This window comes from Temnothorax nylanderi, unplaced genomic scaffold, assembly GCF_030848795.1.
Source record: "Temnothorax nylanderi isolate EJ_2023f unplaced genomic scaffold, tnyl_v1.0 TNYL_tig0036_pilon, whole genome shotgun sequence".
NCBI lineage: Eukaryota > Metazoa > Arthropoda > Insecta > Hymenoptera > Formicidae > Temnothorax > Temnothorax nylanderi.
This window is the reverse complement of record NW_027249098.1, coordinates 297555-316052: the sequence shown is the minus strand read 5'-3', so window position 1 is coordinate 316052 and position 18498 is coordinate 297555. Positions and strand designations below refer to the sequence as shown.

General features: G+C 38.6%; 1 protein-coding gene across 5 annotated transcripts in view; it reads left to right on the top strand.

The window, feature by feature from the left end:
• Positions 1 to 18498, top strand: part of LOC139771147 (uncharacterized) — a 37331-nt gene that overhangs the window by 15277 nt on the left and 3556 nt on the right. The window contains exon 6 of one of the 5 annotated variants that reach the window (XM_071703687.1): positions 12016 to 17576. The exons of 2 other annotated variants lie outside the window; for them this stretch is intronic. In XM_071703687.1, coding sequence (XP_071559788.1) covers positions 12016 to 12299 — 284 coding nt within the window. In that variant the 3' untranslated portion in view covers positions 12300 to 17576. Of the gene's footprint in view, positions 1 to 1047; positions 3845 to 5690; positions 10191 to 12015; positions 17577 to 18498 lie in introns of those variants that run through there. 2 more of the 5 variants (XM_071703682.1, XM_071703685.1) reach the window with 2 other exon arrangements.

Sequence of the window (18498 nt, the reverse complement as noted above, 5' to 3'; positions counted from 1 at the left end):
CACTTGTATGACAAATTATTAATTATAGCGGATCTTTATATGAAATACTTACATATTTTTAGAAAGATCAGTATCGAGTGAATGTATTTTATTATTAATTATTAAAATATGACAAATTAATTTGCTACAAAATATTGTTACACTCGAAGGTCCTTCTTGTAATATCGATTTTCTCAAGTTTACTTTGAGAATGCAGCTGTATTCCATAATTTATTTTGTGATAAATGTAGTGTATTTTTTACACGTTACATAAACTTTCAAATTTTCACGATGGGTCGTCCCCTCTCATTTTTTCAAATGTATTCCTGACGGCCTGAGACCAAACCTTCACTCATCTTATAAAAAAATGAAGCACGATTTAGTGCGATGCAGCGTAATTAAGTAACAATTAATCATTTAAATTCAACGTTTATATTTAGCCGTGCATTAATACCGCTTATATTATTTATATAAGCACACATCCCGTATACAATGTAAATGTTTCATTCAATGGTCTTTAGAATTTTGCTTTTTTGGGATTTTGCAATCTTTTAGTTTTTTATATACCTAGAAAAAATTCTCGAAGACCTTAACATCTCTCTTTTAGTTTCTTAGAGTTCTAAATATTAGTATCTTTTGATTTATTGCAATTACTTACTTTCGTTATCTCTTAAACGATATTTTAAACCGCTATACAAAACTTTATCAATGATTTCTCATTTTTGTTGTATTTTTAAAGCTAAATTAATTTAGTTCATATTATTATTCTCAGTCTTTAACGTTCTAATATTTTGAATCATGCATATCAGAGTCTCGACTTAGAGAAAATCTATCGGTATATCGATGTGTGCTTATCGGATATGTCTCATTGTCGTATTTTCTTCGAGAAAGAAACAACAACAATCAACACACCGAAACAACCGAAACCGCGAAACTGATGAGGCACAGAAAAAAAAAAGACAAGAAAAAAGACCAGAGAAAAAGCATCTCTTCGCGCACGACGAAATTATTACAATAAAAAGTATGAGACCGTGTGTGTATTGGAAACACTTTGGATTGTGTGCGCAGAATCAGAGCACAATTACGGGAAGCATCAACCGCAACCGCAACAACAACAACTACTACTACCACCACCTGTGCCACCTGTGCAGCAAATGAGCCTCGTTCTCGACGGGGTCAGGCGCAGATCTAAGCTGCACTACGTGGTGGAAAGCGGTCGTTGGGTGTGCGACGTCTGCGGCCGAACCTACAATCGTGGCGATTCCTTAGCTCATCATCGCAGTATACACAGGGGCGACACGGTCTGCCCGATCTGTCAGACCGTCTTCACGCGAAAGTACACCATGCGCTGCCACATGGTGAACGTGCACGGAGTCAAGTAATAGATAACGTATAACATACGAACGGCCGCGGATGTTGCGGGTACGGGAGGGGGGGGGGGGGGGCGCGCGATAGAGAAACTCGAGGAATGAAAGCGCGGACAGAATTCGGGCAGGATACCTTGGCGTCGTTCTAATTTTTAACGTCATTCGCGAAAAATTGGAGCGCCCAAAAAGGATTTTTTAGGATGCATCCTCTGCAAGGCGATAGATCCCATATAGATGTACTTATATCGTGCACGAGTGTATGATCGACGCCAGTAGACGTAGCATACGTTAATTTTCGACCTTGACGAAACACGACTAGTCTTTCGCGAATAGTAGCCGATTACGTAGACGTAGACAGTCTGGACACGACAGGGATTTGAGATTTTTGAATAATTGGAAATGTACAAGAAGATCTTGAGACTCTCGACATCTGAAATTCGCAAATTTTAGGATCTTGATTGTAAAAGCTTCTGGGTATTTAAGATCTAGCTTGAACGGATTTTATTGCATATTTGTTTAAATAGCAGTTTGGAATCATTTCAATAAGTTGAGCGTGATGAAATTAAGTCTTTTGAGTTTTTATTTGAGTCTTATAAAGTTTCTTCGAAAAGCGTAACGAAATTATCCTTAATCCAAATTCATATTGCCCTTAGGAATCAAACATTTCGATTGGTATACATTAAAATTTTATATATAATTTTATGTTTATATATATAATACCTTATATATATTTACATAATTTATTTTTATGCATTTATATATAAATATTATATATATACATTAAAATTATATATAAATCATATTTAATTTCATATATTTATTATAAATGTATATTTGTAAAAAAAAACAAATGTTCTGTCAGTGGCCACATAGTACTCGACGTGTTAAAAGTCTATATTTCATCGTAACGGCAGCACCAGCAATAAAAAAATTAAAATATACACTTAAATGTACGAAAGGATTATTTTCTCCTACAAGTCGATTGTACGCAAATCTTTTTCCACGTGAGTTATTTACTTTTTTTGATGCGTTTCGACGAATGCGTCCACGTATAATATTATTAATTCCGTACGTAACGTTCAATGACTTATAATAGCCTATTGTTTTGTACGTAATTAAATAATTAGCTGCTTTAATGCATATATCTGAAGTGATTTAGGATCTTGTTATTACTTTTACTAATTAAGGCACAAGATTACAATTTTATTTTCTTCGTGGATACAAAAGTCTTTTCATTTTCATGTTCATTTTCTTGTTCCTTTAATAATCGACATTCGATATAAATCGATCGCTTCCTGCAGGATTGTATCCATACACGCGGGAAGAATTCGAGACATGTGTATGTACATATGCATGTATAATAAATAATAAGTATAAAGATAGGATATATATATATATATATATATAAAAACGGCGAACGAAGTTTACGACGTACGGTACTTAAGTATGACAGGAGTTATACTCTACGCAACTAGACTGATCTTATTAAGTGTTATCGAGCGATCTCGATTTAACTGCACAAAGGGGGTTATCATGTTACTACACCACTACTTGGCGAAATCAGAACATCGCGAATATCCGTCGCGAATAAAACGCAAGTCAGCAGCAATGTCTTGTCCGAAGCTTCGTTAGTCCGTCAAACGTGCATAATTTATCTAGGGCGGCAGCTTCCTCCAAGCGGCACGAAATCCATCCGTCTCGTCCTTCCTTCAATATATTCATGTACACTTACGAGACGATTATATCCGCATTGGCATCATATACATATTTATATATATACTGAATATAAAACTGTTATTTATGTGGATGTCACGTTTTCCGTCTCAGCGCAAAACTTAGACAATCGTCGATCGCAGACGGATCGACCGATCTCATCGTTGCGTAATCTAATTGATGTAATTAGTTTATATCGGTGAAGAAATTGCGAAAACATCGATACAGAATAGACTCTCGGTGTACAGAATTGAATATCGATGATTACTCTTTCGGCAATCTACAAAATCATGTGACACACTCTTCTCAAATTATACGCAGTAGTAATCAATGACGTAAAGTTACACAGCGTATTAAACTTGAGGAGAAAATTATTCATTTTGTCATTTTTTATTACTCTTTATTTTATTGTTCTATATAGCTTCTAACGTAAAGTACTGTAATATAATTCGCAGAGATATAATGAAATTTGATTATTCTAGCGAAAATTGACGCCGGATGAATAATTTTTGTTTTTAATAGCATTTAATACAAAGAAATTTCGGAAACGTCAAAGTAGATAGGTAGCCTCTAAGCCGGGAATTTATTTAAGTTTATCTTTCTAAGAGAATTATTTACGACGTCTTTAAAATAGAATTTCACTAGTTTACGATGCGATCATTTCCGCTGTAACCGATACAACGCATTATGTGTAATTTATGACACGGTAGAATATACAAAAGATCGCCGGACTTATACATTTTTTTGTACTTCGCGTTCTAAAAATAAAAGCCATTATATCAAAACCGTACGCGTGCCGCGGAGTTATTTTCTCACTGCATGGAACGATCGAACATTTTCCGGGATTATTTTCCGAAAATCTTCGATCAGCGACACAAACGCAATAAGATTTCGATATAACGAATGAATACGATAGAACGTAATAGCGATAAATTTTAATTTAGATAAGATTAAGAATTTAATTTAACTCGAATATACGGACAAATATTTTAAATAAATTGATAATTATAAATTACGAGTCACGCGACGTTTCATTAAATAGAAGAAAAAAAGGTTTTAAAAGGATTTTATTTCATATCTGAGATGACCGAATCTTATGTTATCATAATTCGGACGTGGAATTCGTTATAACGAAATTTTGCAGCATTTCTAGCGGCAGAAATGTCTCTCATCACAGAACGTACTGAAGATACTTTCATATGGTGATTTCCTCCTGCGTTAGAAATTTCACGAACACGAATCTTTCTTTAGACGACGCGAATGTCATAATTCACGAAATCGTCGACTCCTCGCGCATGACACGTCGCTCCACGTGTGCTAAAGTACAAGCACACGAGCAACGCCCGATTAATAGCGAAATTCCAAAGGAATACATGATTGTCGGTCCACTACACTAAACAACATGCGATTGGCAGTATGTATCTCGTGTCACTTGAACCTTGAGCCTTGATTACTCGGCTTTCAATCACGACTCACGAACTTGGTCCCGCCCACGTTGTGCATGTTGAAACATTTTATACGTGTTATTCGTTCCTGTTTCCGTTTTTCTTTTCGCTGTTGTTCATATTTATGCCGTTGTATATTTATAGTTCACAGTAGCATGATGACCGCTCCGAGAGTATTACAATTACTGCCATTCTGTGTGTCGCCGTTCTCGTGATCACTGTCTCTCTTTCTCTCTCTTTCTCTCTCTCTCACACTCTCTTTTTCTCTTCCTCCTATTTGTAAGTCTCACCGTGTGCGTTGCCTTTTTTCTTTCTTTTTTTCTTTTTGTTATTGCTACTGCTGTTGTTCTCAGATCCGAGTGAACGAGTGGAAAAGTAGGTAGAGAAACGAGAGTGAGACGAGATTCTTCCGAGTGTACGAGTAGCTTGCTACTGATATGCGATTTTTCTCGATGTTCCTTCTATTCTCTTCTCAACGTCAAAAGGCACCTCTGTACTCGCAGCGTCGCGTGCCGTGATCCACGACGAGGCATTTGTCCTGATTCGTTTATTATATACAATGGGTCTGTTTTCTATTGCCTAGTTAACTGACTGCACTAGTTCAGAGTTTATCTTCTTCCTTCCCATGTGGAGATAAAAAAGGTAAACTCTGAACTAGTGCAACCAGTTCGGCAATAGAAAACAGACCCCATATATACATGAAACAATAGAACTGATAGGTTTAAAGCAAAGAAAAAGAATTTTTATCTGGCAAAGTGTCGAGATGTTTTTTTCTATTTTAATCTGTTTTAATTGAACATACAGGTAAATATATGTACAACGTACATTTTCGCATACAAAAATAATTTTTATTTAATATTTATATTAATATACGTATATTTAATGTTTTAATGTAGAGGAAAAAATATTATTTTCATAATAAAAATATAAAATATTCTAAAATTGTGTCACGTCGTCGATCGCGAGGTATCTCTCGCGTCTCGAGTACTCGGGTACGGGTGACGAGCGATCGGGGAGGGGGGGGGGAGGGGGGGTAAGCGCGTTTCCCGAACACGGAAATCCGGAAGTAGGGCAAATCCGCGAGAGAGCGAAAGCCGCGTAACCGGTGCGTGTGTGTATGTGTGTACGCGCGCGCGCGCGCGCGCGCGCGACCACGACGTAGCATGAACGTTTGTGTCTGATTTAGATTCACACACGGTGGTCATCGAACAGCCGTCGCACTCGTGCAAACTCTGCGGTAAATCGTTTTGGAATCGGGACTCGATGTATAAACACATGAATATGCACAAGGGCACGACCCAGTGCCCGGTGTGCCACAAAGTGCTCAGCCGCACCACGCACATGAAGCGTCACCTGAAGAACCGTCACGGCTGGCACAGCGGGGTCGGGACGACCGCAGCGGCCGCCGCCGCTGCCGCCGCCGCCGCCGCCGCTACCAGGGTGGCCGCCCCGGCCGGCGGCGTCGAGACGCCGGCGCCGATCTCCGTGTCGTCGACCGCCCCCCAGACGATCGCCCAGCAGAACGCCAGCAGTCCGGCGAGCATCGACGCGAACGCGACCTACACGACAATACGCATTAGGGAGAGCAGCGTGGAAAGAATCACCTCTAGTCCTATTCCTTAGTGCGAAGACTAATGCGAAGACCTCACCAAAGAAAGAATCCCGTCGACGCAAGGGAGGATAGACCCGTGATCCTTCGCTATTCGAATATCTGAGTCTTTAGCTGCGGTCCACTTGATGCTACAAATGCTTCGAAGCATTCCTCTTCTCCTTTCTTTCAATAAAGAAAGAAGGAGAAGAAGAACGCTTCAAAGCATTTGTAGCGTCAAGTGGACCACAGCCTTTTACCGTCGGGCGCGATCGGGTACGATTCTTAGAACGTGCCGCGTTTTCGCGCTAAATGTCCCGGTTCGGTTCCCTCGGTTGTGATCGTCAGCGTTCTCTCGAAAGCCGCTCGGTAATTCGCTGGGTTCGAAAATGAACGACAGATATTTATTTAATCTAAAAATATTAAGGTTGCTTAACGTTATAAAGTGATAAGATCAAAGTAACAGTAGATTAGACAGTTTTAAAGAGAAATAAAAATATTAAAATTGTTTTATTTAACAATTAAAAGTAATCTTTATTTATTGAAATATGAGAAAGTATCGTAATGCTTTTATCTGCACTTTCTGATTTTTATTAAATCAAGTTCCATGTCGCTTAATATTGTTTAACAACGCGCTTTAGTAGCCACGGCCGCAGCTAGTCAGACCGCCGCAGTGAAATAAACACGATTGGATGAAACAGCTTAAAAAGGGCAGGCGTACAGTCCGCCGCAGTGGAACGTTCGCGATTAGGTCAGGCAAGTGTAAAAGGAGAAGCTGCGGTCAGCCATAATGGAATCGTCGCGACTTGATTGCACGAAACGAAAGCGAATTGTAAGCCGAATTTTAATAAGAATTTAATAAGCATAAGTGCAATTTATACGCGTCGGATCAGTATTGTGCGAAAGAACCGATTTTTCGTGCAGCAGTTTGCTAGGGATAGCCAAAGATTTCATTTCCGTTTCTGGAGCAACGAATTCGGTCACTGTCGATAATTATCGATGCTAATCGTAATTGTCATGAGATTGAATATAAAACGGCGAGCGTGACGATCATTACACGAATTTTTAACGAATATGGCACGCGCGAACTCGGCTTGCGTGCCATATTTTTCGCGTTCCTCGAGTTTAACTGTTCCGCGGTGCGATCGATATTTGTTTTTTAATCGAAGAAGGGGACACGTGCAAGGACCGTAGCAATTATTATTTGCCGTTGAGCGTCGGGCCTATCCTGCTCTAGTCGTCGACGAGGAATTTATGTTATGCCTGTCTTGAACTTCACAACCTAGTCATTCGTACACATACATATATATGTATATATATGTATCTATATGTGTATAATGCACATAAGAAGGAACACGAAACATTTATACACGCATACATACACACATACACACATATAGGCCATGTGCGTACACATTTTTTGTAACCAAAGACACGAAGGGAGAACAGAAACGATTTATTTTATCTAGTCAAATTCGAAAGTTCAGTACTTAATAGCATAAGGAGGAATGTGCATTTTTTTTTCGTGCGATCGATGCGATTCAGCGATGTGGATTTGCTACCTTTGGATCGTCAATTCGATTTTCACCGAGGACTGGTGATCCACGCGATCGTGGTAAAATTGCTGAAACAGTGCTAAAGTATAATCTATTACTTCAGATTTTGTTACAAGAACTGAATCAACAAATTTAATTGAGAAAGCAGAAGCAAATTACTTCTATAGATTCGCTGACATTACAATTTCGTAATTATTATTACTTGTAAATTATTAATTTATTGTATATTATTATATCTTTTTAATTGACATACATTAATGTCAAGCAACAGCAACAATATACACATTTGCAGGTGCATTTTTACCATGATCGAAGAGCAACGCTTCAAGATAACATTCGATTAGCTGCCCCGTGTGCCATTACTTTAATAAGTTAAACGTGTCAATGTGTCGAATTTCGTGTTTCACGACGTCTCGACGACCGGCTGAATTTTTCGCCGTCAGTCGACGCGCCATAACGTTTCCTCGGGTTCTGTTATCGGTCCCAGACCGCGAATCTATGTTCATGATATTACGCATACTCACATGCACTATAGTATGTAAGGTCTCGGAGACTTGCCAAATATCTAATATATCTAATATGTACACGGTACATCCTGATTTTTTTAATTTTAGTTTCGCAGATGTAAAGTTAGTGTCTCGTACTATATTATATTTCGTTTGTTTATTTTGTTGTCGTTATTGTTTGTTTCTATTTTTTCTTATCAGCTCCGATTTCGCGATGGCATTATATGCAACGAACGGTGCAATGTGCTCATTTCATTTTGCCATTAGAGAGTCTCGGAGGCTCATCGATAGTCACGCCTGTGTATTTTCGCAATTTTTTAATTAATAAATCGATATTCTCGATATTTTCTATAATGATAGCTTTAAATTGTTATTTATTTATGCATTACTTTACTGTCCATAAGTTAAACAAATTGACTACCTAAGATTATTCGAAAAAAGCTATATATATAGCTATTTATATACAAGAGATATAGAAGATATATTCACAGCTTTAGAGAGATCTATTATTAAAATTATATTTAAATTAATAATATTAAATATATATAATATTATATATTGTATATAATATTACATATATATTAAAATATAATATAAGTATATATAACAATAATATTATATCTAATAAATTATATTTAAATTAATAATATATATCTAATATAAATTATTTTTATGAATTTGTGGACAGTATTGTATGTATAGGTGCAAATTATAATTTTACTTTTTACGTTAGAGGAGAGATCGAACGCGCAGTGCTCATTTTCGATCGCGAAGTGACTATCGATAAGTGACAAGAGATTCTTCCGTAGAGAGGCTATTTTTCGTTTTAGAATGGTGGTTATATCCATCCACACTATGATTTCCGTTTTCGAGAACAATATTTATCGATGACCAAAGGTCATCAGAATCTCTGAACGCGAAGTGGGAATGTACAAATTGACGCTAGTTTACAAATGGGGATGCAACTTAGTGCAATTATATCTAGTTCAAATGCTTATGGATTAGTTTTCTTCGTCTTTTTCACTTGCCTTGGTGCAATGTGACGAACGAGATGGATTTCGTGTTTCGCAATTGTCTAAGTTGGTTTAGGAAAACCTTTCGAATTATGCAGAATATTTTTAGATGCACTGAGTCGTTTTTCAGATTCCACGATGAATTTAAGATCGGATTTTCTTTAAGAAACATAGCATCGGAAAATTGTCTGTCGCAATCTTTTTATGTTTTTAATATCTGAAAGTTTTTATACTAATTAATTTCTAACAAATAGAGAAAATTAAGAAAAGGAGATTACGTGGAGTTTAAAGGAAATTAATTTTTATTGCGAATAATCTGCCTTAATATGTAATCTTATAAATTTATAAATCGGCTTTTTCGTCATTGATTGCGTAATTTTGATGTACGTTTTACAATAATCCGAACGGTGCGCCATGTACGCCACGAACAACGGTTCGGGTGCTGTTAATTTATGTAAACGTTATATTTTATGTTTTTATGTAAAATTTTTTTTTTATTTAAGTAATAAGTTGCCCCGCGCGGTGTCACTTGTTTTAAATCCATTCGAGAAGCTATATATGATTTATGTATACATGTATACATAATACATATATGTATATAACTATCCGCGTTTTATTTATACACTTATATACGCATACATATGACATAATCGCGCGCGCGTACATGTCAATCACTCGAGCGACCGGTCGTGTACGCGCGCGTACACGCAAGCACGAAATATTATTTTGTTATATATATATATATATACGGATGAGAAAGCGAATGTGCACATTCCTCGGAGAGCCACGAATGCGAAATAAGTACAACACACCGCCAATTAATATTGCCCTAGACGAATTGATATTTCCTTAGTTGATTATTTATAAAAGAAAGAGATGAGACATATATATGTATACATAAAGTATAAAAAAATATATATATATAATATATCATTACGTAATCCTATGTTTGGCTTATGCAGGCTAAATAATGTAAGTGGACATATGTGTGAATAAAGTTGGAAAAACTATCAACTCACATAAGCGAGACTCTCCTCTTTCCTTCTCGAGAAACGTCCGGCTTGCGACGTAACACGGTTGCGCGACGTTCGTTTCACCGCTTGAGAATTATCCTCTCGATTTAATTAGTTGATTTATTTCCCGAGCACACAAATTGCACGGACAATTGCGCGCGAGATATAAGTGACGATGACTGGAATGGACCGCTTTGCGCTTTCGTTCACGCAGCACACACGTGTCGAACGTGACACACGGTTGGCTAGACGACAAGCTGCGCCAGCACTGCACCCAAGACACCCTCTAATTTCCACCTAATCCGCTACAGCTGTGAATCTGAAGCGAGTTTAACTTACTTACACGTTGCTAACTTGTGTCGGCGGCGCTTCAGCCAGCAACGCATCGGCACATCGATCATGCCGATTGCTCACCGGCATGTGGAATATATATAATTATAATCGTATTTATTACAGTATGTCTGCGATGTATTATAACAATGTTAATTGTTAATATGTCTTAGGCGGTGTTGGTGTATTTGTGACGTATATGTTTCAAGCAAGGTTGGGCAGAAAGTAATCTGATTATGAGTCATACGTAACTAATCATTAATCGAATTAATGATTAGTTATTATGATAATTAAAGTGAAGTAATCATTATTAATGAAGTAAGTGCAGTCAATTCTACTATAATATAATCAAAAATTTTGAGATTAATCGTGTCACGTAAAAGTATTGTACAACTCTCCATACAATTCATATATCATTTATAAAAGAACATTTATATTCATCTAATTTTAAAAAGGGACAGTTTTTTCGAATTATATATATATCTTATCAATATTGATTACTTTAATCGTGATTACGTCATCAATTATCTGTGATAATAATCGCGAAAATAATTGGTTGTTTGCCCAAAACTGCTCTCAAGGATCGGAACCGAATGAGAGAAGTTGACGGGAAAGAGGATATTGTGCATGACAGTCTAACTGTTGTACTGATGTGTAACGTGATTGAATCCGACGCACGGGATTCGATCGGCAGTGGGCTCGATTAACTAAGCTCGGTGAGAGCGGATCGAAGGGAGTAATTTACACACACAAATACACACTTCGAGGAGGATCATCAGTCGATCGCGCGCTCTTCGGGGGCGTCCTACCCGGCGCCTGCTAACACATCGGCCAATACAGTGCACGTTGACCCCACACGTATATGGACCAAATGACTATTCAAACGCGCGTTCCTCGACACACTGGAGCGACCGATCGCGCGATTTTAACCCTTTACCTGCGAGAGCTATTTCACCCGATCCCCCACGAGGCCAGCAAACTGGGAAGAGTAAAATACGTTTACGTGGCTCTATTTAACGATTGAAGTATCGAAATATATTTGAAAATATTTAATCACTCTTATGTGATCATTGACAGAAAACTTCTCCCCCTTGTAGTAAAAAATTGGATGATAATTTCGTTATTTGAAAAACAGTCAAATTCTAGAAAAACTATTCGACGTTATGATTGGATTCCGCGATAGTGGTGGCTTATCAGAGAGAGAGAGAGAGAAAGAGAGAGAAGTACTATCTAGAGTCGCGAGATAAAGGGTTAAAGTTCACGCCCGAGGTCTCTACACGTTGTCATCCGAGTCTCACCAGTAATCGACTGACGATCCCCTCGCAATGGATGGCCTGTGTTAACGTGTCACCACCGTGTCCCCTCTTTCTCCTCCCCCGAATCGCCCACCGCTGTCCCCTTCCCGCCCTTTCCTCCGCCTGTGATCTCCCCAACTGACTGTTGATCCCGTTGATAATTGATGATGAGGAACCGGCGGGTCACGTGGCTGTGTTAATGTGTTGCAGGGGGGGTGGGACGCAATCGGAAGCACGTTGGCGATACAACTGGTCAGGTGGTGATGCAGGGCCCGGGACGTTTTCCGTGCCGACTCTGCGGAAACGTTTACAGGCACCTTGCCTCGCTGACCCAGCACCTCGAAGTGCATCGCAACCAGACTACCTGCATCGTCTGCCACACCACTCTCAGTCGTAGAACCGACCTGCGGCGTCACATGCGCCTGAAACACCAAATACCCTGGCAAAAAACGATCCACAGGCAGCGCAGCCCGAAAAGCGAATTGGACTCGTAGATCACACGCACGCCGCACCCTCTCTCTATCTCTCCTTCTCTCTGAGATAATAGACATCGATCGTCCTGGCGATTCGCTAATTATTATTGAACGTGCCCAGAGCGGCATCGCTTCTTGCTCCGCTCCCAGCCGCGGATACCTCGTGCGTTTGCCGATGCGAGAGCTCGCTCTCTATGCCGATCGTGGCGTCCGTCACCTTAACACTACGTTTCTCGAATCTCATCGCGATCGTAGTCTTGATTGATTCAAATTTAGACAGGAAGGATAGGTACCAGCGTCATAACTTGAAGTTAAAAATATTAATTTTCTTATAAATAGGGAAAGAAAAGATGCCTATATATTTTTTATTATAAACTGATGTATTTAGCTGCACTGCGAGGAAATTATGGGTAGTGTTAAGACGACGATCGTCCACATCCACAATTATTTAGAGACGTATCTCTTTGGAGAACGAGGCTCTCGCAGATAAAAACTTACGCGCCTCTTTTTGCTTGCTAATTTCTTCTCGCGATGCATGCGAGCGAGTATCGTTGAACCTTGGAGGTTCAACGCTCTCTTTGAAGATATATTAACTGATACGTTAATTTTATTTTTTATTGATTGATACAACTGTTATTGCTAAACAGCGTTTATTTCTCAAGAAAAGGAAGTTTACGGTCGAACGCGACGTGATAAATACAATGCGGGATATTGATCTCGCATCCTCTTCCTCTCGAAAGATAAAGTATTTTAAAGCCGAATTTTTTTTTATAATTTTTACATTGTTTAAGCGGCACTCGATTGTTGTTACGAGAGCAAGCTGAGTTCGATGAGTGGCAATGCGCTTTGTCTGAACGTGTACATCTTTAATTTAGTCTAAATGCAACGGATTTCTACAACGGAGTACTAAATATTTATATAGCCGTGCAAAAACTCTGCATCTTCGTTGACGCATTTAAACACGCTGAGAGCCGTAGAATCGTCGGCGCTTCGCGCATTCGTTATATCTTAACGAGTATTAAAAAAAAAAAAAAAAACGGCGGGTGAATGAAACGAGGGCGAGTCGGATCAAAATTAAAAATTCATGTCCTGGGAAAGGTATATACCTTGAATGAAACATAAAAGTAAATACTTTCGAGCGATATACATTAGCGAATAATTCGGCGAGCGAGTTTCTTGAATTTAAGCGATTTAATTTATAATTTGCCGATCCTGTTCATCCGCCGTCAAATATATGGAGCGTATCGGGCGTGTAGACAGCGATACTTTGGTGAGATATCCAAATATTTATGGAGCCTTTCCCTCGTGGGACGTCGCTCTAAGGTTTTGCTGTATATCTTAGATACGCTCCGTACGTGCCACGACTTACTGAAAAGGTAGCGGATAGTTGCGCTTTTCGATATTTGATTTTTTTTGCGAGAGGCGATCGCGAGACGCTCCGCGTCTCCCTCCGCCTCGGTAAATTATCCGCACGCGGGGCCGAACGGCCCCGACTTAGATGCGTTTTCCGCGCGAAAAATTGATGTGTCTAGCTTCGCTGTACGCGCGTATTTATCTTCGCTAAGTGTGCAGATTGGCGATTGTGTTTAACATTAGCGGACTTGCGCGATTTCGCGCCTTAGGCGCGTTAAGAGGCGAGAATTAAGTGATACGTGTTGTAAGGATCTGAGTATCGTATACGTCGCAGATGAACGGAGGCGGCTCTATCGGACGACAAGGACCTAAAAAGAAGATCTTATACGTGAAAGAAGAATTAAGTATACAATTAAGTACATTAAGACGCGCGGAAAATCCTCGCACGCGCGATAGGTCCTGGTAAAGGATTTACCGAACGTTCTTTTACGAGGATTTTTTTTACTACGAGAGAAGCCCGCGCGAAAGAGTCTTTTTTCGGAAAGGATTCATGTCCGTGAAGTCCTCGAGGATCCCGCCGGTATTTTCATGTAAAGCCCGTAGTTAGAGTCGCCTCCGAATTAACAAGAATCAGCGGTCTTGAAGGATTCTAGTCATTATTATACGGGACATTAGATTATCGAGATCTCTATCGCTCGTACACACAGGTATCTATAACGGATCGAAGTTATTTTTTTATACTCCTCGACGCACCCGGGGGCTCTCTCTTCGCGGCCGTTACATCTTCACAGGACATCGCTCCGCAACGTCGTAATCCTCTCTCTATCTTTCTCTTTCTCTAGCTCTATCTCTCTCTTTCTCTCTGCAGCCACAACCCCCGACACGTTACACGGACTCTGTTTACACGTTTACGTACACCACGTGCCGAAGTTTCTTTGCGAACGATTCTTGGGCTCGGTGTACACGTAAAAAAGCTCGTTTTCTTTATTGGACCTCTGATACTACTCCACGATCTTTCCCGAATGATTTTATTATCTCTAATTTTGCGATCGTGCACAAGACTGCCTTCTGCAAAATTGAAAAAGAATTTAAAACAAGATTTTAACGTGACAGCCTTATACGTCAAGTGTAGCTCTTGATAAGGAAGCTTTTGTGAATGTACATCGAGCCTCAGCTTCAGCTGTTGAGACAGCGCATAGACAGTGCCTTATACACAAATACCTGGTTTTACATTTTACGCATTGACTTCTCCAGATGTTTACCATAGACAAGATTATATCTAGCGGTGCGAAGCATCCAGAAAGTAGCCGTTAATTCTGTTACCGGCCTCGTGTAAACATTGTCTTTGTATTTAAAAAAAAAAGCGCGAAAACAGCGTTTCTCATAACTCCGCGAAAAATCCCGTACACGTTTGTGTCTCTCAAGAAGGAAGGAATCAAGTTTTTGAGAATGTGGGTCAAAAATTTATATTTACTAGACTCGCTGACCTGTGTTATAATTTAATTATAGTTTAAGCTTTAGAATCTCGTTTACTTTTGTTTTTTATTATTTCTTTACTTATTATCGATACTCTCGGAAAAAATCATATTATAATTCATACTTCAGTGTAAGGATATTTGAGAGCAAATTTCGAGCAATCAATTTAAATCTTAAGTATAGAGATGCGATCTTACCGAAAAGAACTGCATATATTATTTCAAAGATCGCGAGCAAAATATTGTTTATTTTTGTTTTTACCTTTATTTTGTTTTTATCTTTTATTTATTTGTGCGTCGTATTATCGTCGCATTATTTCCAGCCAGTATCTTATCTGCTCGTGCGATGCCATATAATAATCTCTAATCTATAAAAGATTAATTATAATCGTTTAATATTTAACATTCTCGGGGAAACGCTGATTTCGACCGTTCTGCGAAATGCGTCAATATATATCCAAAGACAGATCTGAATATAAGACGTCACCGTTACCGTTGTTGTTGTTATTAAATAAATGATCTACATACATCGGGAGCGACATCGCAAGCGGGGATACCTTATTTTAGCGAGCGCATTCAAGAGTATTATGCAACAAAAGTAGTACAATAACAGAATACAACGCGCGCGTGCGTGCGTGCGTCTGCATTTCGTTTCGTTTTTCGAGAGTGACATTGCACTTGTGCACCTAACTATTTACTCGTAGGTATAAGTGATCGTAATCATAGTTGTTGATCGTAGCACGAAAATCCGCGTCTAGAAACGGATTTGCCTCATTTTAACTCATTAATTGCCGTTTAGAGAATCGCACTGCGGGATGCAGTTAACTACATTTTTAACGCCCTGAACCAAACGCCATATAAAACGACGTGATAATGATTGGCACTTAATGGGTTAATACAAAAAGCTACGTATGTGAAAAACATATAAGTATCTATAAGGCCGTACGTGACTATCGCGGAAACTGTATCAGGGATCCTCAAATTCGAAATTAACTGAATTTATATATTCAGAGAGAGAAATATCGTTTAGAACATTTTTATATAACTAATTTATCTATTTTCTATTATTTTCTTGCGTTAAAAATTATTCTGTTAATTTTGATCTATGCCTTTTTTACGGAAGTCAGCATATACAAAAATATTTTTTTATATATATGTGTGTGTGTGCAGATGCTTTAATTTTTTAATACTCTTGGTAAGATAGCATTCTTTTTATAACAATAAGAGAAATATTGGAGAATATAAAAGAAAAATTAAAGTATGTATATTCTGACCATATCTCATAAAAATAAACTCAATTAAAAATAAAGATACTTTGTGCAATGAGATTTAAGTATCCCTGCAACAGATGAATCGCGATAGGTATTGCGATAAAGAAATTGTACAGGTTGACAAACGCATGAGAAAAATAAAAGAAACGTAAAGGATCAAGTCAAACGAATTTCGACAGAAAATCTTGGCCAACGCAGCGGAAAAGTGTCGTATACTATTGGTAAGACGAGCCGTGCGAAGATGAACGAAGGTAAAAATAAAATGATCGATAAGGGTAATAAAATTGCTGGGGGTACGTCAGGTACAATTCGCGCAAATCCCAGAAAAATGAACCTTATGGGAACCTTCGGTCTTATGAGGAACACTCGAAACGTGGCCCTTGTCTGCGCGGACATGTTCGTTAGTTAAGAGTTTTGATGCAAAGATTCAGGTAATTAGTTATCTTAGAAAGAGAGATGTAACAATTTGCAGAAATTTAGTACCGATAAAAAGTACATAGACATGGATATACTTATGCACGGCGTGCAGGATGCAACATTTTCTATCCGTAAATTTCTAGGATCGATAAAAATAATATAAGGACAAACAATCTTTCGAGCGACATTAATATCCATCAATACTGCATCGGACTCTTGTCGAAATTGATTCAAAAAATATGATATTTAAATTTTACGAATGAACGAATTTTACATTCTGCTCTTCTTACGACAAAGATCGTTCATACATCGCCTTTATCGATCCTAAAAAATTGTTGACAGAATATGCTACCATTCTGTATGCTGCGATATGAAATCGAGAACGCGCTATCGCAAAGAAAAAGCTGTTTAACCCTTCGAGGCGCAGTTTTAGCCAACAATTTCGGATTTTCCGGTCGAATCTACCGTGGTGTTCAAACGATGATCGTAAAAGAAGAAGTGGTTTCAGAATAGCGGGCAAAAAATTATTCGTCTCGGTCCGGAAGGGTTAATTCTTTCTGAGAAGAATACAGCGGATGTGTGTTGCAGCGAGAGTTTAGAAATTAACTGTAGATATCGTGAGACACTGTCGGTAGGACGAAAAAAAAATATTGCGTTCTCTATTCAGGTACGTGTTTACGTTCGGTATCATAATTGTGAGCTTGTAACTTAATTAAAAGATCGTGTAAGACTACGCTTTCAGATGTTATCGCAGTAATGTAAATAAAAGAATTTCTGATGGACACTCGTGTACCGAGAATTAGTGCTTGATAATTAATATTGCGCTGCGCCCCATCCCTAATGCGTTAATTATTTTTAGTGAAGAACATATTAACAATTATACTTTCAGAAAAAAAATTGGACTCCTCCTCCATTATTTTTTCTCCCAAACACTTCAATCAGTTTCACACATTCTAATTATTTAACTTTAATTTAATTTAATTATTTCATTAAATAAAGTCATTTTATGATCATAATAAGTCGTATCGTATCGCAATCATTGCCATTTCTTTCGACGCTGTCGAAAGAATTATAAATTTAGATCGGCGACAAGATAACGATGACCAGCCGGGACTTTTACGGAATCTTATTATGGCCAGCAGGTAATAGAAATTGCTTAACATTTTAGATTATCAGATTTCAGAAGTACGAATTGTTAAAACACTTGCAAGTGCACGATGAACGTTTTGGACGTCGTCGAGTGACGAGACGATACAACTTGGAAAAAAAAAAAAAAAACAGGCGTAGCCAGCGAGATTAAATGCAGATATTATCTCGTTAACGGAAGTGTGATTTAATCCTCGTGTATATTAATAATTATTTGTAACGTCTGTTGACGCTGTTGAGCGCCATTCTTTTTCGAGATCGCTATCGCCATTGAACCGCGTGTCTACTATGCAATTTTAATCGTCGGTGACGAAGAAACGACTTTCTAATTTTCCTGCATTATTTAACTGGATCGTGGATCTTTCTTTTTTTTTTTTTCAAATCTAAACTTAGCTCACTTGAAATTGACGAAGGAACAAGATTCTGCTGTCGGTGCGACACTTATCTAACTCGCCGGAACTCTAATCTTCTGCGAGCCACGGACGGCTCGTTCGTAGACGATCGTTAGCCGATATATTTTACAGTATCTCGCGGGACGGTAGCCTAGGACGTAGGGAG